This window comes from Saitoella complicata (genome assembly GCF_001661265.1).
Source record: "Saitoella complicata NRRL Y-17804 unplaced genomic scaffold SAICOscaffold_2, whole genome shotgun sequence".
NCBI classification, from domain to species: Eukaryota; Fungi; Ascomycota; class Saitoellomycetes; order Saitoellales; family Saitoellaceae; genus Saitoella; species Saitoella complicata.
This window is the reverse complement of record NW_017566993.1, coordinates 393,577-413,985: the sequence shown is the minus strand read 5'-3', so window position 1 is coordinate 413,985 and position 20,409 is coordinate 393,577. Positions and strand designations below refer to the sequence as shown.

At 53.5% G+C, this 20,409-nt stretch overlaps 13 protein-coding genes and 1 non-coding gene across 14 annotated transcripts; 6 read left to right on the top strand and 8 right to left on the bottom strand.

Moving 5' to 3' along the window:
- Positions 1-91: 91 nt before the first annotated feature.
- SAICODRAFT_28810 (uncharacterized protein) lies at positions 92-661 on the bottom strand. Its single transcript, XM_019167239.1, has one exon. The coding sequence runs from the start codon at positions 649-651 to the stop codon at positions 457-459; it is 195 nt and encodes a 64-aa protein (XP_019026891.1). The 5' UTR covers positions 652-661; the 3' UTR covers positions 92-456.
- Positions 662-1,095: 434 nt separating this feature from the next.
- Positions 1,096-1,166, bottom strand: SAICODRAFT_t23. The gene has a single exon. It is a non-coding gene; the product is annotated as a tRNA-Gly (tRNA).
- Positions 1,167-1,893: 727 nt separating this feature from the next.
- Positions 1,894-5,294, top strand: SAICODRAFT_63757 (leucyl-tRNA synthetase; the record flags this gene model as incomplete). Its single annotated transcript, XM_019170015.1, has 2 exons — positions 1,894-5,153; positions 5,178-5,294. Exons 1-2 carry the CDS (start codon positions 1,941-1,943, stop codon positions 5,292-5,294), a joined length of 3,330 nt encoding a protein of 1,109 aa, XP_019026890.1. The 5' UTR covers positions 1,894-1,940.
- On the bottom strand, positions 5,282-6,531 carry SAICODRAFT_28809 (uncharacterized protein). Its single transcript, XM_019167238.1, has 2 exons — positions 6,110-6,531; positions 5,282-6,047 (listed from the first exon to the last, which is right to left on the bottom strand). Exons 1-2 carry the CDS (start codon positions 6,288-6,290, stop codon positions 5,446-5,448), a joined length of 783 nt encoding a protein of 260 aa, XP_019026889.1. The 5' UTR covers positions 6,291-6,531; the 3' UTR covers positions 5,282-5,445.
- Positions 6,471-7,990, top strand: SAICODRAFT_151597 (putative dehydrogenase). Its single transcript, XM_019165554.1, has one exon. It carries the CDS (start codon positions 6,829-6,831, stop codon positions 7,903-7,905), a length of 1,077 nt encoding a protein of 358 aa, XP_019026888.1. The 5' UTR covers positions 6,471-6,828; the 3' UTR covers positions 7,906-7,990.
- Positions 7,991-8,012: 22 nt separating this feature from the next.
- SAICODRAFT_75682 (uncharacterized protein) lies at positions 8,013-8,428 on the top strand. Its single transcript, XM_019170994.1, has one exon. The coding sequence runs from the start codon at positions 8,025-8,027 to the stop codon at positions 8,418-8,420; it is 396 nt and encodes a 131-aa protein (XP_019026887.1). The 5' UTR covers positions 8,013-8,024; the 3' UTR covers positions 8,421-8,428.
- Positions 8,429-8,487: 59 nt separating this feature from the next.
- On the bottom strand, positions 8,488-9,707 carry SAICODRAFT_28808 (mitochondrial carrier). Its single transcript, XM_019167237.1, has one exon. The coding sequence runs from the start codon at positions 9,513-9,515 to the stop codon at positions 8,601-8,603; it is 915 nt and encodes a 304-aa protein (XP_019026886.1). The 5' UTR covers positions 9,516-9,707; the 3' UTR covers positions 8,488-8,600.
- Positions 9,708-10,119: 412 nt separating this feature from the next.
- SAICODRAFT_87950 (P-loop containing nucleoside triphosphate hydrolase protein) lies at positions 10,120-11,134 on the bottom strand (the record flags this gene model as incomplete). The annotated part of the gene is made up of 2 exons (XM_019171528.1): positions 10,785-11,134; positions 10,120-10,649 (listed from the first exon to the last, which is right to left on the bottom strand). Exons 1-2 carry the CDS (start codon positions 10,822-10,824, stop codon positions 10,120-10,122), a joined length of 570 nt encoding a protein of 189 aa, XP_019026885.1. The 5' UTR covers positions 10,825-11,134.
- A 133-nt stretch (positions 11,135-11,267) lies between these two features.
- Positions 11,268-11,963, bottom strand: SAICODRAFT_75675 (LexA/Signal peptidase). The gene is made up of 2 exons (XM_019170993.1): positions 11,635-11,963; positions 11,268-11,574 (listed from the first exon to the last, which is right to left on the bottom strand). The coding sequence occupies exons 1-2, from the start codon at positions 11,883-11,885 to the stop codon at positions 11,274-11,276; spliced, it is 552 nt and encodes a 183-aa protein (XP_019026884.1). The 5' UTR covers positions 11,886-11,963; the 3' UTR covers positions 11,268-11,273.
- A 263-nt stretch (positions 11,964-12,226) lies between these two features.
- SAICODRAFT_69095 (uncharacterized protein) lies at positions 12,227-13,725 on the top strand. Its single transcript, XM_019170448.1, has 3 exons — positions 12,227-12,393; positions 12,455-12,755; positions 12,804-13,725. Exons 1-3 carry the CDS (start codon positions 12,367-12,369, stop codon positions 13,595-13,597), a joined length of 1,122 nt encoding a protein of 373 aa, XP_019026883.1. The 5' UTR covers positions 12,227-12,366; the 3' UTR covers positions 13,598-13,725.
- A 112-nt stretch (positions 13,726-13,837) lies between these two features.
- On the bottom strand, positions 13,838-14,635 carry SAICODRAFT_4992 (uncharacterized protein; the record flags this gene model as incomplete). Its single annotated transcript, XM_019168989.1, has 1 exon — positions 13,838-14,635. The coding sequence occupies one exon, from the start codon at positions 14,633-14,635 to the stop codon at positions 13,838-13,840; it is 798 nt and encodes a 265-aa protein (XP_019026882.1).
- A 200-nt stretch (positions 14,636-14,835) lies between these two features.
- On the top strand, positions 14,836-15,817 carry SAICODRAFT_4991 (uncharacterized protein; the record flags this gene model as incomplete). Its single annotated transcript, XM_019168987.1, has 3 exons — positions 14,836-15,066; positions 15,128-15,374; positions 15,492-15,817. The coding sequence occupies 3 exons, from the start codon at positions 14,836-14,838 to the stop codon at positions 15,815-15,817; spliced, it is 804 nt and encodes a 267-aa protein (XP_019026881.1).
- On the top strand, positions 15,703-16,701 carry SAICODRAFT_28805 (uncharacterized protein). Its single transcript, XM_019167236.1, has one exon. The coding sequence runs from the start codon at positions 16,026-16,028 to the stop codon at positions 16,530-16,532; it is 507 nt and encodes a 168-aa protein (XP_019026880.1). The 5' UTR covers positions 15,703-16,025; the 3' UTR covers positions 16,533-16,701.
- A 389-nt stretch (positions 16,702-17,090) lies between these two features.
- On the bottom strand, positions 17,091-20,201 carry SAICODRAFT_33135 (putative ubiquitin-protein ligase; the record flags this gene model as incomplete). The annotated part of the gene is made up of 1 exon (XM_019168265.1): positions 17,091-20,201. The coding sequence occupies one exon, from the start codon at positions 20,199-20,201 to the stop codon at positions 17,091-17,093; it is 3,111 nt and encodes a 1,036-aa protein (XP_019026879.1).
- Between the last annotated feature and the right edge of the window lie 208 nt (positions 20,202-20,409).

Genomic DNA, 20,409 nt, shown 5'->3' with positions numbered 1-20,409 from the left:
TCATGGTTGAGGAGAGCTTTTTGGATTTGTGCAGGATTTAGCGTTCGGTATACCTTGGTAGCTGTTTTCTTGCACGTGCTGGTCATTACAGTGTCAACTTGTATCGATATCGATATCCCGGGATCACGTGGTGATAAAGTCTTGTCCTTTGTGATATCGCGGGCCGACTTTGTTTTGAAGCAGCTCTCCGTCTACCGGTATGTAGATTCTCAAAACGCTCTGGACCCGCCAGCGCCGTCGTCCGAGAATAAACACGTACCGCGGCCAATCCTGCCAGCTCAGTCTGCGGCGTCAAGAGCCGGGGGAGATCCTGCGAGAGGTAGCTCTTTGTCGCAATTTCCGACGAGGCAGATGCCGACGTGAAGCGAGGTGCAGGTATGTTCATGCGTCCGATGGAATGCTGGCATCTTCGGTCCTAAAAGCGCTGTCCAGAGATCGTGTCACCGAAACCCCAACTCAATTCGCATCAACAAAACTCCCATGAACACTCTTCGCATGCCATCCCCCCAAACACGCACTCCCAATCTCCTCCCATCGCCTCGCATCCAACACAAACAACTCACACCTCTCCTCGCCCCTCTCTCCAACGGCGTTAACCATCGTCAGCACAATCCCATCCTCCTCCTCCTCCGGAGGGAGAATACCTGCCATGTAGGTCGTGGAAACGGCGTCATCGTAAAATTAAAATACTCCCCTGCCCCTCCATCCCCCTCCCCATGCGCCGCCGCAAACCTCTTCCCCAGTCCTCCGCTCCCGACATTCTTTCTTCGACGGGGAGATGTCGGGCTCTTCACGGGGGTCCCATCAAGCACTCGAAAGGTTGAGCGATCAGCCCTTGGATGGTTGACATCAATCGCATGCCTGGGTATACATCGTAGGAATTGTCGACATTTCGATGTCATGAGAGCGAGGTCAGCGCCGTGTAGCCATAGTTCCCACGGTTATTATAACCGTGCTGCCATCGGAAACCTGACCCGCGCACAATTGCAAACGAGACTGAACAACTGCCAGGTTCGTGGACAAAACAATCGCAACGATTTTATTGCTCAAATATATAGCTACCAAAGGAAAGCTACAAGGAAAGCAAAAAGCACGTGCCAGAGCCGGGAATCGAACCCGGGGCGGTACCTTGGGAAGGTACCATGTTACCATTACACCACTCAAGCTAGGAATGTTGTTGAATGTGGAAGTTAGAGGAGTCATTTGTATGAGATAACATGTTCTCATACGAGTAGGCGGTCGGGGATGAGAGGCGATGTTGCTGTGAGCGTTTCCTGGGGATGATATGTTTGATCTGTGCGGCGGGACGTAATAATGACCTCCGATCTGTACTTCCTACCGCTCGATTCGAACTGTAGTCCTGCAGAACAGCCGGGTGAACACTTTTACGTCCCGACACAAAGACCAGGAGAACTCCCTCTTGAACCGAGGTTGGCGTAACACATCAAGTTTCACATGCCTATAACCTTAACAACGAATTAGCATTCGTCCACTTGTAACAACGACGGAAGCAAGAGCACGCCTCGACGACAACAAGAGATTGTTCAGACAAAAGGCAAAACACATTTATCCTCAATACCCGAAGGTTTTGGTACAGGTCTGTGATATGGTAATCATCATATGATCTCTACTCCATCACTCTTCGTCACAGACGGAACGAAAAGCGAGAGAGAAGTCACTGACGTCGATGGATGCTCAGCGAAGGATAGTACTCACCACTTACTATGGTCGTCGTCGTTAGGCGGTATGGTTGGTGTAGAGGAGAAGTGCGATTTTTTTCTGGGTGAATTTGTAGGACGGGCGCGCGTGCCTGGAAAGATTTCGCAGGCTCACGTGCGAGGGGTCCAGTGCTGCGAGGTACCGCCGCCGAGGGAAGCTGGAAAGTCAGCGTCAGATCAAGAAAACAAATCCTCCCTAAAAGACTGACAGCATACACCCCCATGGCCACCGTCGACCCATCAGTGACCTCGGCACAGACCCTCCAGCTCGCAAAGACGGCGAAGAGGGACTACCTCGTCGCCATCGAACAGCGCTACCAGGACCTCTGGCGCCAACAAGCCGTCTTCGAACAAAACCCTCCCTCCCCCGAAGACCTCGCAGCCGCCAACCTCGACGCCTCCTCCGATCCCGACAATGTCCGCGAAGCGTATCCTAAGTGGTTCGGTACCATGGCCTACCCCTACATGAACGGATCCCTCCATCTCGGACATGCGTTCACGTTGACCAAGGTCGAGTTTGCCGCTGGATGGGAGAGAATGCAGGGAAAGCGTGCGTTGTTCCCGCTTGGGTTCCATTGTACTGGTATGCCCATCAAATCCGCCGCCGACAAAATCGCCCGTGAGCTCGAGATGTTCGGTCCCGAATTCAAGCTTCCCGAGGAGACAGATGAGGATCTCGCCAATGGCACCGCTGCGGTGTCTCTGAACTCTCAGCCTTCCGGAAATGCCGACCCCACCAAAATCGTTGCCAAGAAGGGTAAACAAGCAGGAAAAGCCACCGGCCTCAAATACCAATTCCAAATCATGCAACTCGGCGGCGTCCCTACCTCCGAAATCCACAAATTCGCCGACGCCTCATACTGGCTCAAATACTACCCCCCAATCTGCCGCGAAGACTGCGAATCCTTCGGTGCACGTGTCGATTGGCGCCGATCAATGATCACGACCGATGCGAACCCGTATTACGATAGCTTCGTGCAGTGGCAGATGAGGAAGTTGAAGATGTTGCAGAGGATTAAGTTTGGAGAGCGGTATACGATTTATTCTGCGAAGGATGGTCAACCGTGTATGGACCACGACCGTTCGTCCGGAGAGGGCGTCGGACCCCAGGATTACACCGGTATCAAGATCGAAGTGACGCAGTGGTCTCCCGCTGCCGCTGAAGCCCTCAAGTCTTTTGAGAGTGAGTTGGCTGGAAAGAAGGTCTTCATGGTCGCTGCGACACTCCGTCCTGAGACAATGTACGGCCAAAGTAACTGCTTTGTCGGACCTTCCATCACTTACGGTCTCTTCGCCTCCAACAAATCGGACGAGGTCTTCCTCATCACCCGCCGTGCAGCCAACAACATGGCCTTCCAAGGCCTCTCCCCCGAACGCGGTGTCGCCACCCAACTCGGTCAAATCAAGGGTGACGTCCTCGTCGGCACCAAAGTCAAGGCGCCGTTGTCGGTGTATGAGGAGGTGTATGTCCTCCCCATGGAGACCGTCTTGGCGACTAAGGGAACGGGTGTCGTTACGTCTGTTCCGTCTGATTCGCCCGATGATTACATGACTTGTCAGGATTTGAGGAAGAAGGCTGAGTATTACAAGATTGACCCCTCCTGGGCTTCCCTCGACGCCGTCCCCATCATCAGGACTCCCACGTACGGAGACTTGACTGCCCCCGAACTTTGCAAGCGTATGAAGATCCAGTCCCCCAAGGACGCCAAGTTGTTGGCCGAGGCAAAGGAAGCTGCGTACAAGGAGGGCTTCTATCAGGGTGTCATGCTCATCGGCAAATACGCCGGTGAAAAAGTCGAAAAAGCTAAACCCCTCGTCCGGAAAGACCTGATCGACGCCTCCCTCGCTTTCGTCTACAACGAACCCGAAGGCCTCGTCATGTCCCGCTCCGGGGACGAATGTGTCGTGGCCCTCTGTGACCAATGGTACATCGACTATGGAGAGTCGACTTGGCGGGCTGTGGCGGAGAGGTGTTTGGGCGGGATGAACACTTTTGCGAAGGAGACGAGGAATGCGTTTGAGGGGGTGTTGGCGTGGTTGAATCAGTGGGCTTGTGCGAGGAGTTATGGATTGGGGACGAAGTTGCCTTGGGACCCGCAGTATTTGGTTGAGTCTTTATCTGATTCTACCATCTACATGTCGTACTATACTATTGCGCACCAGCTTCATTCCTCGATTGATGGAGCGAAGGTTGGGCCTGCGGGTGTCAGGGCGGAGGATTTGAATGATGCGGTGTGGGATTACATCCTCTGCCGTGGAGAGAAGCCTGAGACCTCTGTCCCGATTGAGACTTTGGATAAGTTGAGGGCGGAGTTCGAGTACTTTTACCCGCTTGACGTTCGTGTTTCGGGTAAGGACTTGATTCCTAACCACTTGACTATGTGGATCTACAACCATGTCGCTATCTTCCCCGAGCGATTCTGGCCAAAGGGTGTTCGTGCTAACGGACACTTGTTGCTCAACGGTGAGAAGATGTCCAAGTCGACTGGAAACTCCCTCACCATGCGTGAAGCCGTCGGCAAGTTCGGTGCGGATGCTACGCGTATTGCGTTGGCTGATGCTGGTGACGCGATCGAGGACGCAAACTTCGAGGAAGCGACGGCAAATGCTGCCGTTTTGAGGTTGCACACCCTTGCGGAGTGGTGTGTCGAGATGACGAAGGACACGACACTCCGTACTGGCCCCAAGGATTCGTTGTTCGACCGCGTCTTCGAGAACGAGTTAAATGCGTTGATTGAGGTCACGAAGGAGCAGTATGATGCTGCGTATTATAAGAACGCGCTCAAGTGGGGCTTCTACGAGTTGCAGTCTCTTCGTGATTGGTACCGCGAGGTCGTTGCAGAGAAGGGTATGCACAAGGATTTGGTTATGCGTTTCATTGAGGTTCAGGCTTTGTTGATTACCCCCGTCGCGCCCCATTTCGCCGACTTTGTCTGGATGGAGATTTTGGAGAACAAGACTACTGTCCAGAACGCGCTCTACCCCAAGGTCTCGGCGCCGGTCGACAAGACCCTTTCCGCGACTCTCGAGTACATTCGTGGACTTACTTCCTCAATTCACTCCGCTGAAGGCCAACAACTCAAGAAGCAAAAGAAGGGTAAGCAAAACCTCGCTTTCGACCCTAAGAAGCCCAAGAAGTTGTCTATCTTCGTCGCAGCCGCATACCCCGCCTGGCAACAAAAGTACGTCGACCTCGTCGGCGAGCACTACGACTCCGCCACCAACACCATCGACGACAAAGCCCTCCTCCCCAAGGTCTCCAAGATGGGCGAGGTCAAGAAGGCTATGGCCTTCGTCCAGATCATCAAGCAGAAGCTCCAGACGCGTGGAAATGTTTCTGCTGAGGATATCTTGAGTCGCAAGCAGTTGTTCTCTGAGGGTGAAGTTCTTTCCAGTATCCTTGGGTTCTTGGAGAAGAGTGTTGGTGCGAAGGAGGTCGAGGTCGTTGTTGTGCATGAGACGGAGGATGGAGGTGTCAAGGGTGTCAAGGGCGCGGAGGAGGTTGAGGTTCCTGTGCAGGCGTTGAGTGCTGTGCCTCAGGAGCCTTCGTTCGTGTTTGTCAATGTTGAGGCCTAAAATGGGTGGTCAGTACACTGTGTACTTTAGAAGAAAAAAGGAAAGATGGGTAGTGTGTGAGATGTTCTTTTTGCTATAGTAGAGCGAGAGCGAATAACATGCAATTGAGCGTTATCTTGTTTTGCCAGTCCCTTTTTCGAGAAAACAATGATCATGCCACAAGCGCTCCTCCCCATCCTGATGTTCGTTGAGGTAGATGTAACGGCGTAGGACGACGGATATCTTGACTCGATCGATACGCCATCATCCCTCCCACCGCCCCAGGCCTAACATCCTTTCGCGCGGCGCTCTCGTTCGCACGCTTCGATCCACCCGCCGGTGATCTCGTTCTTGCACTCATACTCGTACTCGCACTCGTGTGTGTTGGTGTCGATGTAGCCGATGTCAACCTCTCCGACAGTTCTGCGCCGACCCAGCCGTCTTCGTAGCTCGAGAAATTGACAGAGGTGTAATCTCGACATGCCACCAAAACCCCAAGTATCCCCTTCCACACATCCTCGAGTACCCTGTCTGACGTCGCCGTTGCGCGAAGGGAACTCGGTACCAATAAATCTTGGATCGTCAATAACGCTATCGTGGGATCGCGTCCGGTGAGGATTGCGGACAGCCATGGTGGGGTGAGGACGCCCAGAGACGGGAGAGTTGTGGTTGTGTGGAACGCGAGAAGACGGTGAGGCAAAGCAGCCGCTGTACGGCGTGTGGATCTGGAGTTCGTGAAGTGGTGCGCTGCGGATAAGCGGTCGTGGAAGCGATCTATGCATCAAGTACGGGTAAGTGTAAGTGTCAAACAGCAATGGTGCGTACTTGGCGCATACCATATGGACATGCAGGTTCCGTAGCTCTTATACATTCTCGACCGAGGACGAGTGTACAGCCTTCTGCGTCCTCGTACTCTGTCTTGACGGAGAAAGAGGTGGAGGGTCGTGGTGCGGTAGGTGAGGAGGGGAGGTCAATGGAGGATGACTTCGTCCGGGTGAATAGTGTCAGGAATGGCATGTTTGTAAGCGTTTGATGCTGTTCTAGTGTTTTGCTTGCTCGATGGAGGCACGGCGATGACCGCTATGATATACACCCATCACCTCCACGGTTACACCCCTTTCCCCAGATCACCGGTCCTTGATAGCGAGCATCTGAAATCGCATGGATGTCGTAATTGACCGGGAATCAAGCCTATCGCACAAGATTTCACCTTAACATGAAGCTTGACCCCTCGCTGTGATACGTCCTCAAGGCCGCGCCCATCGCACGGCCCGAACGGTCCGAAAGGACACGTATGTGGGGAAACCCGAGGCCTAGGTTTGAGTTTGCGACAAAACCCGAGAAATGTACCGCCATTGGGAAGTGATGGACATTAGAGTTTGTTAAAGTTTAAGGTTGCACCAATGGAGAGAACTCTGCTGTCAGAACCACAGTTGGTGAGTGCAATGAAGAGGAAGAGGGGGGTTACCTCGCACCCCGCACTTCATTTCCCACACCCCAGGCGAAAGTACCCGACATCTCCACCCCTTCAATTGCAAGTTCCCACCACCTCCCAATGCCCGACTCCAAGAAGATCTACAAAATCGCTCTTCTCCCCGGCGACGGGATCGGTCCCGAAGTCATCGACGCCGGTGTGTCGTGCCTCAGGGCCCTAACCTCCCTTCCCTCCTCCGCCTTTACGCTCGATTTCACGGACTTGGATTGGTCATCTGCGCAATACAAGAAGACTGGGGAATTCATGCCTAAAGATGGTATCGAGACCCTCAAAAGTTTCGACGCGATTTATTTTGGGAGTGTAGGGGATAAGGACGTAGAGGACCACATCTCACTCTGGGGCCTAATCCTGCCGATTCGGAAGGAGATGCAACAATGGGTCAATGTCCGTCCGGTCCGGATTTTGCCTGGGACGAGAAGTCCGTTGGCGGGGGTGGAGGAGATCGATTGGGTTATCGTGAGGGAGAATTCAGAGGGGGAATATGCCGGACAAGGCGGTATCACGCATCCGAATTCATCGCTTGAAGTCGGGACTGAAGTCGCGATTTTCACGCGTGGGGGGATTGAGCGACTCATGCATTTCGCATTCAAAACTGCTGCTGCCCGGGATGGACGCCTAACCCTCGTGACGAAATCGAATGCGATGAGGTATGGGATGGTACTCTGGGATCGTATCGCCTACGAAGTCGCGAAAGAATACCCGGATGTTACCATGGACAAGATGTTGGTGGACGCGATGACGGTTAGGATGGTCAACGCGCCGGACTCGCTCTCTACGATCGTTGCCACCAACCTCCATGCGGATATTTTGTCGGATCTTGCGGCGGCGCTGGCGGGGTCGATTGGGATTGCGCCGAGTTCGAATTTGAATCCGGAGAGGAGGTGGCCGAGTATGTTTGAGCCGATTCATGGGAGTGCGTTTGATCTTGTGGGGAAGGATGCGGCGAACCCGGTAGGAGCGATTTGGAGTGCGGCGGAGATGTTGGGGTTTTTGGGTGAGGAAGAGGCGAAGAAGAAGGTCATGGAGGCTGTTGAGAGGGTCGGCGATAAGGGGATCAAGACGAGGGATCTGGGCGGGGAGAGCAAGTGCAGTGAGGTTGTTGCTGCGATTGTGGAGGAGATTCAGAGGGCGGGATAGCCCTAAGTTCTTCAACCAGTATTGTTATGTCGTGCCTGTGCCTGTGCCTGTGCCTGTGCCTGTGACTTTTGGGTGTGCACAGTACTCCAAGGAGAGGCAGACAACATCACCACCACAACATGCTGAGATCAAGAGCATGCACCCTCCTAAGACGGCCACTGTGCCACGTCAGACACTCCTCGACCGGACAAACATGGACGGCGCCAACCTCAATCCTCCCCGCCGGATCCCCCATGAAAGGCCTCAACTTTGTCGCCGGTGCCCAAGACCCCGTCGCACTCCCCGAATCAGAATACCCCGCCTGGCTCTGGTCCATCGCCACTCCCTCCACAGACCCCAAATCTCTAGCCAAGTCCGCGAAAAAGGCAAAGGTGAGGGAGAATAATCAGATTGCAGGTGAGGCTGCGCGGGCGAAGAGGGAGGAGGATGAGAAGATGAAGTGGAGGAATAAGGAGGAGATTAGGAAGAGGAATAGGGAGGAGATTAAGAATGCTAACTTCTTGAGTAAGCGTTAAGTGGGGTTAGGGATTGGCAATTGGGGGATAAGACGAATTGTTTGCATCAAGCACGAACAGAGGTAGAGTGGGGAACAAGCCAATTACGCATTATCCATGCAAATGTCCCATCTATGTCATATATCGTACCATCCCGCGTCTACACCTCTGCCCGTCTTTCACCTCATCTATCCCTCAAGTTCATGATGCCTCAAAAGCACCCTCCCCCTCCTTAACATCCGGCTTCAAACTCTCAAACACAGCCATACTAATCAAACTCCCCGGAACAGTATACGCCAACCTCGGCGCCAACCCCTTCCAACACATCCCCCACCTCGCCTCCCCCCACAACTGCCTCACAACATCCCACACACCTATCCGCCCTCCTCCCCCCGATCCAGCTTGGGAGGCAAAACTAGCATGTGAGGACGTGGAGACTTGGTACCGGGTTTTGACGACGTCGAGGAGGTTGGAGGCTGTACACGCCACCGCGGTCGCAGCGGCGGAACAAGCCCCATAAGACGCAAAAGTGTGTTCCCTCTCACCCTCCCCACCCCCCTTTTCCTCAAACTCGGGATGCTCATGCCCCGGTTCTGGGGTTCCCACCGGTGCCGCCGATCGTCGATACCGCTTCTTGAAATTCTCGTACGACACCCAATACAACGCGTTTTGCGGAACAAAAACGACGAGACCGACCCAATACCCCCGAAAAAACGCTTTAAGCCCCTCACGTTCCCACATCCCACGAAGAACCTCCAGCGTACCACCCCCACTCTCCCCAATCTGCATCCGGGCTTTCGCATTCTCCATCGGCGTCCACACGAAACTGCTCACCACCTCCGCCGCGGTCCCACTCATCAAATACGTCGCACTTCCGTCTCCCCAGCCTCGGTTTTCTAGTTGGGTTTTTGCTTCGCGGTAGGTGGAGAGGTAGAGGGAGAGGGCGGGGACGGAGATGAGGGTTATTGGGAGGCCGCGGTAGAGGGAGGGAAGGGGGCCGAGGGGGAAGATTGGGAGGGAGGTTTGGGTGCGGATACGGAGGGTGTCGAGGGGGTGCATTATGAGGCGGGAGCAGAGGGCTCCGGCGGAGGAGGCTGCGATTGTGCCGAGGTCCATGGTGGGGGGTGCGGTCTGGTGTTTGTGATTGCAGGTCGTCGACTTTCGAGAGCCCTGAATTCCGAGGGTCGATGTTATATACTGTATGAACTGCCCCCAGATAGTGAACGTAAAAGATATATGGTCTCTTGATTCCCTAAGCGAGCAGACAGAGGATCGCAAGTTTTTGTGACTGGGAACGAAAAAGTAAAGTCGCGGCTGTTAAGCTGCCGGCGGCGTGGAGATTACAGTACAGTCGCAGGCTACCCGTATCATCGATCGTGCGTCACTTCGCCCTCCCTCAATTGGGGTAGCTCTACATGAGTAGGAATAGTTGTTGAGATCCAGCTGGTTTTAGAAATCTCCGCCGACAAAGCCCGTATCGTATGCGCTCCTCCTTCCTCGAGCTCCCCTCGCCTCGAGCTCCACAACGCGTCCCGTTTTTGGGCTTGAGGAGGGAGGAGGGGAGACGTATGCTGAGATGACGGAGGAGAGGTAGAATGGGATTGGTCTTCGGTATAGGGCTTTGGAGAAGGTCCAGGAGTTTTTTGGCTCAGTACTGCTTAACAGCAATGATCGGCTGGGGTATACCTTCCATGCATAAGATAAACTAGAAAAGATGGGCCTAATCCGAGTCCTCGTCAACATTCTCCTCCTCATCCTCACTTTGATGCTCCATCTCCTTCCACGCCTCCATCCACTGCTCAATCCTCTCCACATTTCCCTGAATATCCTCAGCACTCTCACTTCTCAACTCCACCACAATCTCCCCATCATAAGCCTCCCTCGCTTCATCCAACACAACCTGCATAATCTCCGCCTCATTATTCTCCTGGATTTTCTCCACATTATACCCCCGTCCCTCCAACCGATCCCACAACATCGTGTTATCAGTCCTTAACACAACAACTAAATCAATCCAACTTTTGGGAAAGATATCGCAGGTGTGCCAGTCAAGGATTAGACCGCCTGTGGGGATGAGGGGCTCCAGGTGGTCAAGGAGTTTGTCTTCGTCGACGATGTAGGAGTCCCATTCTGGGGAGTAGGATTCGTAGAGTTTGTGGTCTTTTACGAGGGTGCCGAGGTTTAGGTGGGTTAGGGAGGTTTGGGAGGCGAGGAGTTCGGCGTGGGTTGTTTTGCCGGTTCCCGGGGTTCCTGTGGTCATCATATCAGCATTCCATCCCCCACAGCAAAGACATGCGCCGAGCGGATCGGATGCTCCACTGCTTCAGCGACGATGCGTCGAGCGCCGAGAGCCCAATCCACCGGCAAACGCGACAAAAGACATACCGCAGATGATAATATTGGGTCCGTTTGGTCTCTTTGGCATGTTGAGGACCTATATGACGTTTCTCGTATCACACCGGGAGTTGTCAATTGAACGAGTGGATCGACGAACTAGAGGGAGAGAATTGACGAGGGCTGTGCGGGATACTGCAGTAAAGTAGGAAGCAGAGGTCTTATGCCAATATTAATCGATATAGACGTCGTTAATGCAGCTGTGCACTTTGTCCGCCGTTGGTTATCGGTGTCGACGGGATCGAACAGGTGTAGATGCTGACGTTAAAGACGCAGCGAGAGAGCGAACCTTTCAAAGGAGTATGGCAGCGATGATATGACGCTTTCGTCGAAGATCGATGACGATCGGATTTTCGAGATATCGATAATGTTGCCGAATAGTTTATGTTGCGGCTGCAGGCGTATGTCGGCAGTTACTCGGCACTACAGCTCGAAATTAAGTGGATGTGGGAGGAGGACCGGCACATACAAATTCTAGGATTACGTTCTGATCTGATTCATATTAGCTAAGCTAGGATGTACCCTAGCTTCTCTACCTCCTCCCGGTATGCCCGACCACCGTGGCCAGATTATGCCTTTAACCTTCGCCTCAATGAGTGTCAAGGACACCGGCCCATAGGTGTTACTATCTGTTGAATGAAACTGCTCGTCTCCTTCTAACCATGCGTGTCCAGGTGGGATCTTGACGTATCCACTTGGGTATGGTTTCCGCGTGCTCACGGTGTCACCACCTAGACCGACAATCCGCTTTGTCAAGATCTTTTCTGGGTCAAGAGGTGATCTGTTGGAGAAAATGTCAGTGATCCGATCTGTACTGCACTCATGAAAGGGTAGTACATACCGCAGAACAACCACATCCCCAACTTTAAACAAACTCTCCGGCTTCCCCGCCGGCCAAGCTTTCAGCCCCCTAAAGCCAAGCTTATCGAGGATCACCCAATCTCTCCATAGCAGGTTTGTATCTGGGTTGAATGTTGGGCGCATGGAAATGCCGTCAATTGGACATACCCAGCAGACGTGATCTTGGACGAAAAAGGCGACGGGGACCCAGGATGCGAGGAGGAGGGTCTGGCGAAATATCTGCTTGGACATGGCTGTATTTTGGGCGGTACTGATTGAGCAAGAAGATTCGCAAACCTTGCTTTTAAACGCGGGTAGCCGTATCTCTAGGTATTCGTCTTTGCGAGGATAAACGTAACTCTGTAAACAGTATCGTAAGCGTCTGTTTTCACAGCGTCCGTTCGAAGCAGTTCACACCTGTTTTCAGGAGGCCTACGCGGTTCTCGATACCGTATTGCTCTCGATGCTGACTTAACGACGACGTCGACCGAATGGAGCAGTCGCTGCGGTAACGTTGATTCGGCGTTCACGTGATCTGCATGAGGGCGTCATTGGCGCGTTTAAGGAAACATGAACACCAAAACGACGCAAACTTAAAGATTTGCAAATTGCAATTGAACCGCAGTTGTCCTCTCCTCATTGAATCGGAAGCTTAATTATACCGGTCCTCTTCATCTCATCTTTTTATCACCAGCATTCACTGCGACAACTGGTCTGAATTCTGATCAACAACATGCCCTCTTTGTGGCCCTGGAAGAAGGTGGGTGTGACTGACTTTCTGTGATATTGACCTTCACGTAATCTGACATGTTTGCCCACAGGAGGACGACTACGAGAAAATCCTCTCCGAACTTGCCACAAAAATCCAGAAACACGATACCGCTCTCTCCCTTTACCACTCCCGTCTCCGTCGCTACCGCGCCCTATGGTCATTCTACAGTATCGTCGCATACGTTATCTACGTCGTTCTATTCGTCTTAGTTGTCGGTAAACGGCCGGATGCGAGGGAAGAGTGGGGTGCATGGGCTAAGAAGGCATCGGTGATATTGGTGGGGCCGGGGGTTGTGTATGGTGTTAGGAATGTATTGGGGGTGTACTATTCGAGGCGGATATCGAGTGAAGGTTGGTGACTCTCGCAGGTTTTTCGACTTGTACTGACAAAGCAAGCAGAAACACAATTACTGTCACTTCGATCCCAGCAATCATCCAAAATCGAAGAACTCAAGACGAAGACGAATTTCTACAGTACGCAATCCCTCGTCCAACGATACGAAAACGCGGCGGCCGCAGCGAATGGTACCTCACCAAAGAACTTTATCCCAAAGAAGGGCGCGAAAGGGACCGCCGCCACTCCACTCAAGGAAGCCACCAAGTCAACGGGGAGAGCGAGCCCAGCGAGTGGGGGTCCCGTACCGAGACGAATGGCAACAAAAGAAGGCAAGATACCAACATCCAGCCCACGAACACCAAGTACCCGAGCCGCCTCATTACCAACACCGACACAACTCTCCCCCCACCCCCTTTCCTTCGGCTCCTCCTTCGGGCAATCCACGTCCCACCCACCTGCCGTCCTCACCCCCTCCGCCTCCCAACAACCCCCCTTCGAAATACCCTGGTACGCCCACCTGATGACCCTCCTCATCGGCCCCGACGACCCAGCAGAGCCATCATCACGCTACGCCCTCATCTGCCGTTTCTGTGCCGCGCATAATGGGTTGGCGATGCCGGGGGAGGATGTTAGGGGTTTGAGATGGGGGTGTAGGATGTGTGGGGGGTTGAATGGGCCGGCACCACCGGCGCCTGTGACGGTGGTGGTTGTACCGGGGGTGGGTGAAGGGAAGGGAGGGCAAGGGGAGGGTGAGAAGGAGGAGAAGGGGCATGTGAGGGGGATGAGTGAGGGGAGTGAGTATGTGCCGAGTGAGGGGGAGACGACGGGGAGTCGGGGTGCGAGTCCGAAGATGTGAGTGAATGTGGAGTTGGAGTGTAGGGATGGTCTGGAATGGAAATGACAGATGGCCCTGGATGGCTCACATAACATTGATGAAAGGCATAATAGGTACATGGTTCGATGACGTTACCACGGAAAGATGAGAATAATGTTTTTATTCCCTAATGTAGCCCCCCACCTTCATGATATCGTATTCAGCATCCGTACCAGCTTCATCTCCTCCACCGCCCGCCCAGATCCAACGCATGCTCTATTTTTAGTATACGACCTCACAAGTCAACAACCCCTGCCGTCCATACTTCTTTTCCATCCAATACGTCTGATCAAACGTCCTAACCAACCTCCACGCCTCCTCCTCCGTCTTCACATGAACCAAATAGGTGACCTTCCCACCCTTGAGTCCCCAGAAATCACGCGCCCCCAAGTTACATTCAAATTCCAACCTTTGCAGTTCTTTGGCGATAGACGCCAATGTCCCCTCTGGGAAGCCACGCATGATGACTGAAGTTCCTGATGGGTAAGCCTTCTCCTCGCCGGGAGTGATCTGCGCTTCCATTGTTCGGTCTTCGACGAGGCGGATAGTCGCCTTCCCCTTCGAATACGCATTCGGGATCGCGGTTTCGGGGCAGGATTTGTACCATTCCCGGGCCGCGAGCGCGGATTTGAATTTGATGTAGAATCCACCATTTGACACGAGTTGCCTCGTCACGCGTCGTTGTTTGACCTCAACGATCGAGTCTTTGAGATCTGGTTGGAGGTTGAGGAGATCCCGGGGGAGTGTCTTGGTGTCGAGGGGGAAGATCTTGATACAGGATGCGTCGGGGTTGTAGTTTTCGGGTAGCCTGCTGTCGGCGAGGGAGTGGGTGTTTGGTGAGACTCTGCCGTCGACTGAATGAGGTCCCCTGACGCGGTTTCTGTTGTTCGTGAAGTGTTCGGGGCGGCGGGAGAGGTTGATGTCTTCGTAAACACCGGTGTTCTTGAGGATGTTGACACGCGGGATCGCGGGGCCGCGTATTTGTGTGGACATGTGCCTCACGGCGGAGGATGTTGACATTGATCGAGGCCAGCTGCGAATACTCTCGACGACGACTGGCTATAGAGTTGCTATAGAGTTGAGGTCCGCCGTACTTTTTGGGATCGGTGGCTCAGCGTGGCTCACCAGGGGGGGGGGTCCCGTATCACACACGAGCTCCCTCAGCGTCCCCGAGCGCGAGTTTCGCACGATACAGACCCCCTCGAGATCACAACCAAACCATGGCAGCCAGAAATATCGCCGACTTCATCCATTTCCCCGCAGCACATCGGGGACACCGGGCCTCCTTACCACCGGACGAGAGCCTCGTACTGATCACCCAGACCCTCGCGACGCCAGCCGAGTTCATGTTACATCACTTCATCCATACCGCACTCCTCAACGCTCGCTCCGTCGTCTTTATTTCATTCATGAATAACTACCACCACCACGCCTCCAGCCTCCGTAAATGGGTGTGTTGCGCCGTCCGTATCCCCAATATGTGACTGCAGGTGACTGATATTCGGATACTAGGGCCTCGATCTCACCACACACAAACAAAACGGTACATTCACCTTCATCGACGGATTCTCGGACATCCTACTCCCACCTCCGTCCAACACTACCCCCAAACCCGGCGCAGACCCACGTCTATACTTCCCTGACCCGCGAACCGGCGGTGGCGGCGGTGGCATAAGCTCCTTCGCACCACCAATAACGACAGCCTTGAAGGGCATGAACGACGACCCTGTATTAATCATCGAGGGTCTCGAGACCGTTAGTGCGCTTGGATTGGGGGATGCGAATGAAGTCCTCGATCTGGTTACTTTCCTCCAGAAGGCATGCCATGATCACAAACCCCCCAGGCCCCGCAACAGTGACTAACACAAGCCCTTAGTTCTGCTCAACAACCCTCCTATCCCTCCCCATCGACCCCCCCCTCCCTCCGCCCCCTCCCTGCCCCCCACCACCACCACCCCACCACCCCCCCTCGAACGCGCCCACGCCCTCCTCCTCACATCCCTCGCCGCCCGCGCATTCCGCATCATCAACGTCGAGCCACTCTCCACCGGCCGAGCGAAGGATGTAACGGGGGTATTGAGGATGGTCAGGGGTGGTGCGTCTTACATTGGAGAAGAGGGGGAGGGGAAGGGGGAGGAGGAGGGGAGGGGGGAGTGGTTGTTTAGTGGGATGAGGGTTTTTGCGAGGGGGCATGGGGTGTGAAGATATAGGACGGGTTGAGTGTGGGTTTTGGGTGGAATGGGAAGTGGCAGCTATACAGCAGGCCTACGTTGTCGAATGAGCTCGGCCTGGCACGGAATAGGGGTACCAGTGCTTATACGGAACCGGGGACGCTGTGGAGGCTATAGTTCACTTCGACGATCCGCCCGCCGGACTTGCACGCACGAACCGAAGGCTGCTGGCACGGAGAATGGGAAGTGTTGACTTGAACTATGCTTCAGCATGCTTTGGACTCAACAGCTTCGAGAAGTCCTTGCTCAAGCACCTTGGATATAGGTCAATTAGCCTTCAACTTGGCGTAACATACCGATCCAAAACCTGCTCTAACAAAACCCGTCCAAAACACATCTCCTTCCTCGCCACATCATTCAACGCCTCCCAAGGCTCCAACCACATAAAACTGTCTTTCCACACCGCAGCCCACCACACCGACGCACTCCACGCCATAAAGAGCGCATACACACACACCAGCCCGATCGTAACCCACTCCACTTCGTTCATTCCGTCCCTCGTGAATGGTTTTCGTAGGCCCCGGGTCAGGGAGATGATGATTGTGCCCCAAGGGTTGAGAAGTGTGAATCCGGTCCAAGCGCGTATGTTCAATAACCAACTCACACTATGCAACCACGGACTCACCATCCCCCTCCCCACATCTCTCCCCGGCATCGGTATCCTCTCATACGGCGCAAACGCATAGAACAACATCGCGCTCACATTCGACGTATGCGCCCCCACCAAAACATGCGTCCCCCCCAACAACAACACGAGATTGATGGCTTCGAGGAAGGAGAAGGAGAGGAGGTGGTGTATTGCGTTTGTGGTTAGGAGGGTTAGGGGACGGGAGATTGTTGAGGGGAGGATTGAGGTGAGCGTTACGGCTTTGAGGAGGAGGGCGCCTGTTGGGATGGGATGTTAGCGAGAGGTCAGGTAAGGGTTGTGTCGTGGATACCATCGAGACTGTCTGTATCTGATTCCATGGCTGTCATTTGAAAAGAGGAGTTCGGCGGTTACCCGTTCTGTATGTCTATACGGCTTATCGATATCGGCTAAGAAACCCCACAGCAGCCAGGATACGGTAGCAGAGGTTCAAAGTAGAAAACAATATATAGATGCATGACGCCTATAGCTATTCCAAAGGCGTAAAAAAACACAAAGAAAAAGAAATGCAATACCAATCACGAACCGATGTCTAACAAATACAACAAATGCACAACCACAACCACAACCACGCTCGACATATCATATCACACCAACACTAAGCAAATCCGAATCCAACATTTCCTTCACTAATGGCCATCAACAACTGCGTCCTCAACTGCTCATACGACTCATACGCCGGCAAATCAAGCTGATTGAAACACGTATGACTCTGCGGCAATCGCTCAATTGAGGCAAAGTCGCGGTGAATGCTGAATTTCTGGATACCCTGCATACCCTCCAGCTCCTTGAACCCATTAAGCGGGACCTTTGAAGTACCAGTCGAGAACTGAAGCAACTTGGCACGCTCCTCATCGTCGAACGAACGAACCGCACGCCAGAACCACTGTACTTGGGGTGAAGCAGCAGTGTAGTTTTGGTATTCCGTGTTGTTGCGCCAGTCGTCGATGTCGATGTCAGGGAGACCCGAGATGAGCAATTCCAATTCCTTTTCGTTGAAGATCTTGACCAGGTCTGGGGAGATGATATCATGGAAACCCATGATGAAGTTGTCGAGCTGCTCCTTGACACTGGTAATCAATCTGTACTCGACCACAAGCTTAACGTACTCCTGCTTGTTTTCCTCCGTAACTGGAATGTTACGTCCATCCGGCTTGAGATCAATGATCTTCGTCACTCCGTACTCGTCAACCTCCATGGAGAACGTCTCGGCGATGATGTCCGTGATGTCATTCTCGAGGATCCAGCAAAGCGACTTGTAGTAATCAAGATCAAGAGACTCCATATCCTTGAGAGATACCGGGGTGCCAAGCATGCGCTTGTACACAGCACGACTGAAATAACAGTCCAAGAGACGGTTATCGTACAACGCCTTACCAATGATTCGTCCGATGAACTTGAAGAACAACAGGTGCTCCGGGTTAACACCAGACGTCTGGTTGGGGTGGAAGGTAGTGCTGTCGGATGACACCGGCGTGAAGAGCGCATAGTCAGGGTTGAACATCTGTCGAGCAAGCACCTGGAACCACTCACGCGTGACACCTCCGGCGTCTACACCCTCCTCGCCATGGAATCGAATATTGAGCTTGGAATACTTGATCTCATCCGCGGTCTTGAAGTAAAGAGCACGGAAAGAATCATGGAACACCTGATCTCTTCGAACGTTAAGCTGAAGAGGAGCAAATGTATCCCGGGTATTCGGGCGCTCGTGGATCTTGCGCGTAAAGTAGTTGCGCTTGTTGTCGAATTCCAAAGCCTTCGGGTTCCGGACCAGAAGGGAGAAAGAACCGCTCATGAGGTTAGGGTTGTTACGAACCATCTGGTTGAGGATCTTACGGTGCTTGTCCGTGAACGAGAGGAGTAGAGCCTGAGAAGCATTAGTAGGTGCATCCTGGCTAAGATCTTGGGTGACCGCTGCCGCATCCTTGCTTGAGTCCGTGTTCTTGCAGACCACCATCAAAGCCTCGATCAGAGGAAGCAAAACAGTTGCAACGTGCATCATGTCCGCATGCTCGTGAACAGCATCCAAACAAGCACTGAGCTTGTCCCAGAGCTGCGTAAATGCTAGACGCTCATACAGGTCACCGAGAATGTCGATCTTTTCCTGCTTGCTCAAATTGACAGACGCACGGTTACGGTCAAACAAGTAGTCCATGGCCTTGAGAATGCGAAGGAGCTTAGCTTGATCGGAGCTTGCTGGTGAGAACTGGGCCAAAGCCAAACCTTGAACGTCTTCACCGTTCTTAGCAGCCTTGATCTTAACGACCAGGGCGTCCAAATCCGCATGAATAACGTCGCCCAGGTGACGTGCCTGTTTGACCAATTCTCCGGCTATGACATCGCGGCCCTCAGGAAGAGCAGCCAGGTGATGCATTGTCGCCAAAGTGCTCTGGAAAGTGCGACTAGAACACTCGCGTGCAGTAAGAATGTTCACCACCAGACGCATGTTCGTCTCAGGAATTACGGGCGGCTGTAATGACTTTTTCTTAGTCTCCGTAGCAGGCTTTGCGTCACTTGTGGGAGCTTCAGTAACCTTAGATTCGACTTCGGAAACAGCAGATGACTCGGTCGCCTGTGCAGATTCCTTCGAAGCATCAGCGTCCTTCTTAGCTTCTTCCTTAAGCTTTGCCTCCTTCTTCGACAACGCAATCAGAGGACGAGTTGTGGCCGAGAGCAGCTGGGAAAGCGAATCCATGATGCCAGTGTTCTGCAAGAACAGAGGTCGCTCCAGGAGAGACAGCAGCATGTTGATGGGAAACTTAGCGCTCCTGGGGGGCTCCTTGTTCTTACCCTTCTTGTTGGGTTTTCGAAGCCCGCCAAACAACTCATGCTCGTGCAAAAAGAACATCGCCAAGTGTTCGTTCCAGCCCACAATGTGAGACAAAGTTTGTAGACACTGTTGAGCAAGGACCATTGGCGCATTGTCGCCCGCAACCTGCGTCAGAGATCCAAGAGCAGAGCCGAGCTTCGGCTTCGTGGTAGGCTTTGGAGTGTTCGGACCCTTAGCCCGGTAGGAAACCTGGGCAAAACTCTTCTCGACTGCATGCAAGCTACCGCTACCGTCTTGCAGTACGGCAAGGAGGAGGTTCACAATTTCTGCGCGATTCTGCTTGTTTTCGCAAACGTTCAGGAGAATGTCATGCAAGATTGTCTTCTCGCCAACCTGTGGAAGGAACAGGAGACGTACAAGCGTGGCAATTCCAGATTTGTCCAGAAGCTGGATCATATCACGCCGAGGTGCTGGCTTCTTCAATTCTTCCTTCTTTCCAGCTTCACCGCCTTCGGCGGCAGTTCCTCGGCGACCTTGAAGCAGCTGCTCTATGGCACCACCCGGCCGTCCCACATTGAGCGTTCCGCGAGGTCTCATGTTTCCAGCCTCCGCTGCCAAGGCAGGCGGTAACTGCGCGATGAAGTCATCTTCTGCATCAGCCAGAACAGAACGGCGGAGCTCCGGATCCAAAGATGCAAGGAAGGAAGCAGGATCGATCTCCGCAGGACCAGTTGAAGCTTGTGCATCCGGAGCCTGTTGCTCTTCACGCTCACGCTCACGCTCACGCCGGCGCCGGTCGGCAGCTTCTTGCGCCAGTAATTCCTCTCTGATATCGTCAGGCAATGCCTCAAGGAACTCGGGACTGATTTCGCTAGGCTCATCTGGACGAGTGGATGCACGGCGTTCTCGGATATGCTGGGACAGAACCTCTTCCCGCATGTCTTCCGGCAATGCTTCTAAGAACTCGGCATCAACATCGAGCTCTGTGATGTCAACTTCAGCGCCGCGAAGACGGACCGTTGCACGTTGACGACTTGCCGAAGGACCCGCCTCGCCCGATCCTTCCATGCCCTCCATTGGGGTGTCCTGACCGGCAGATTCGGCAACCCTAGCCGCTTCTTCTGCAGCTTTTCGCTCGGCTTCTTCC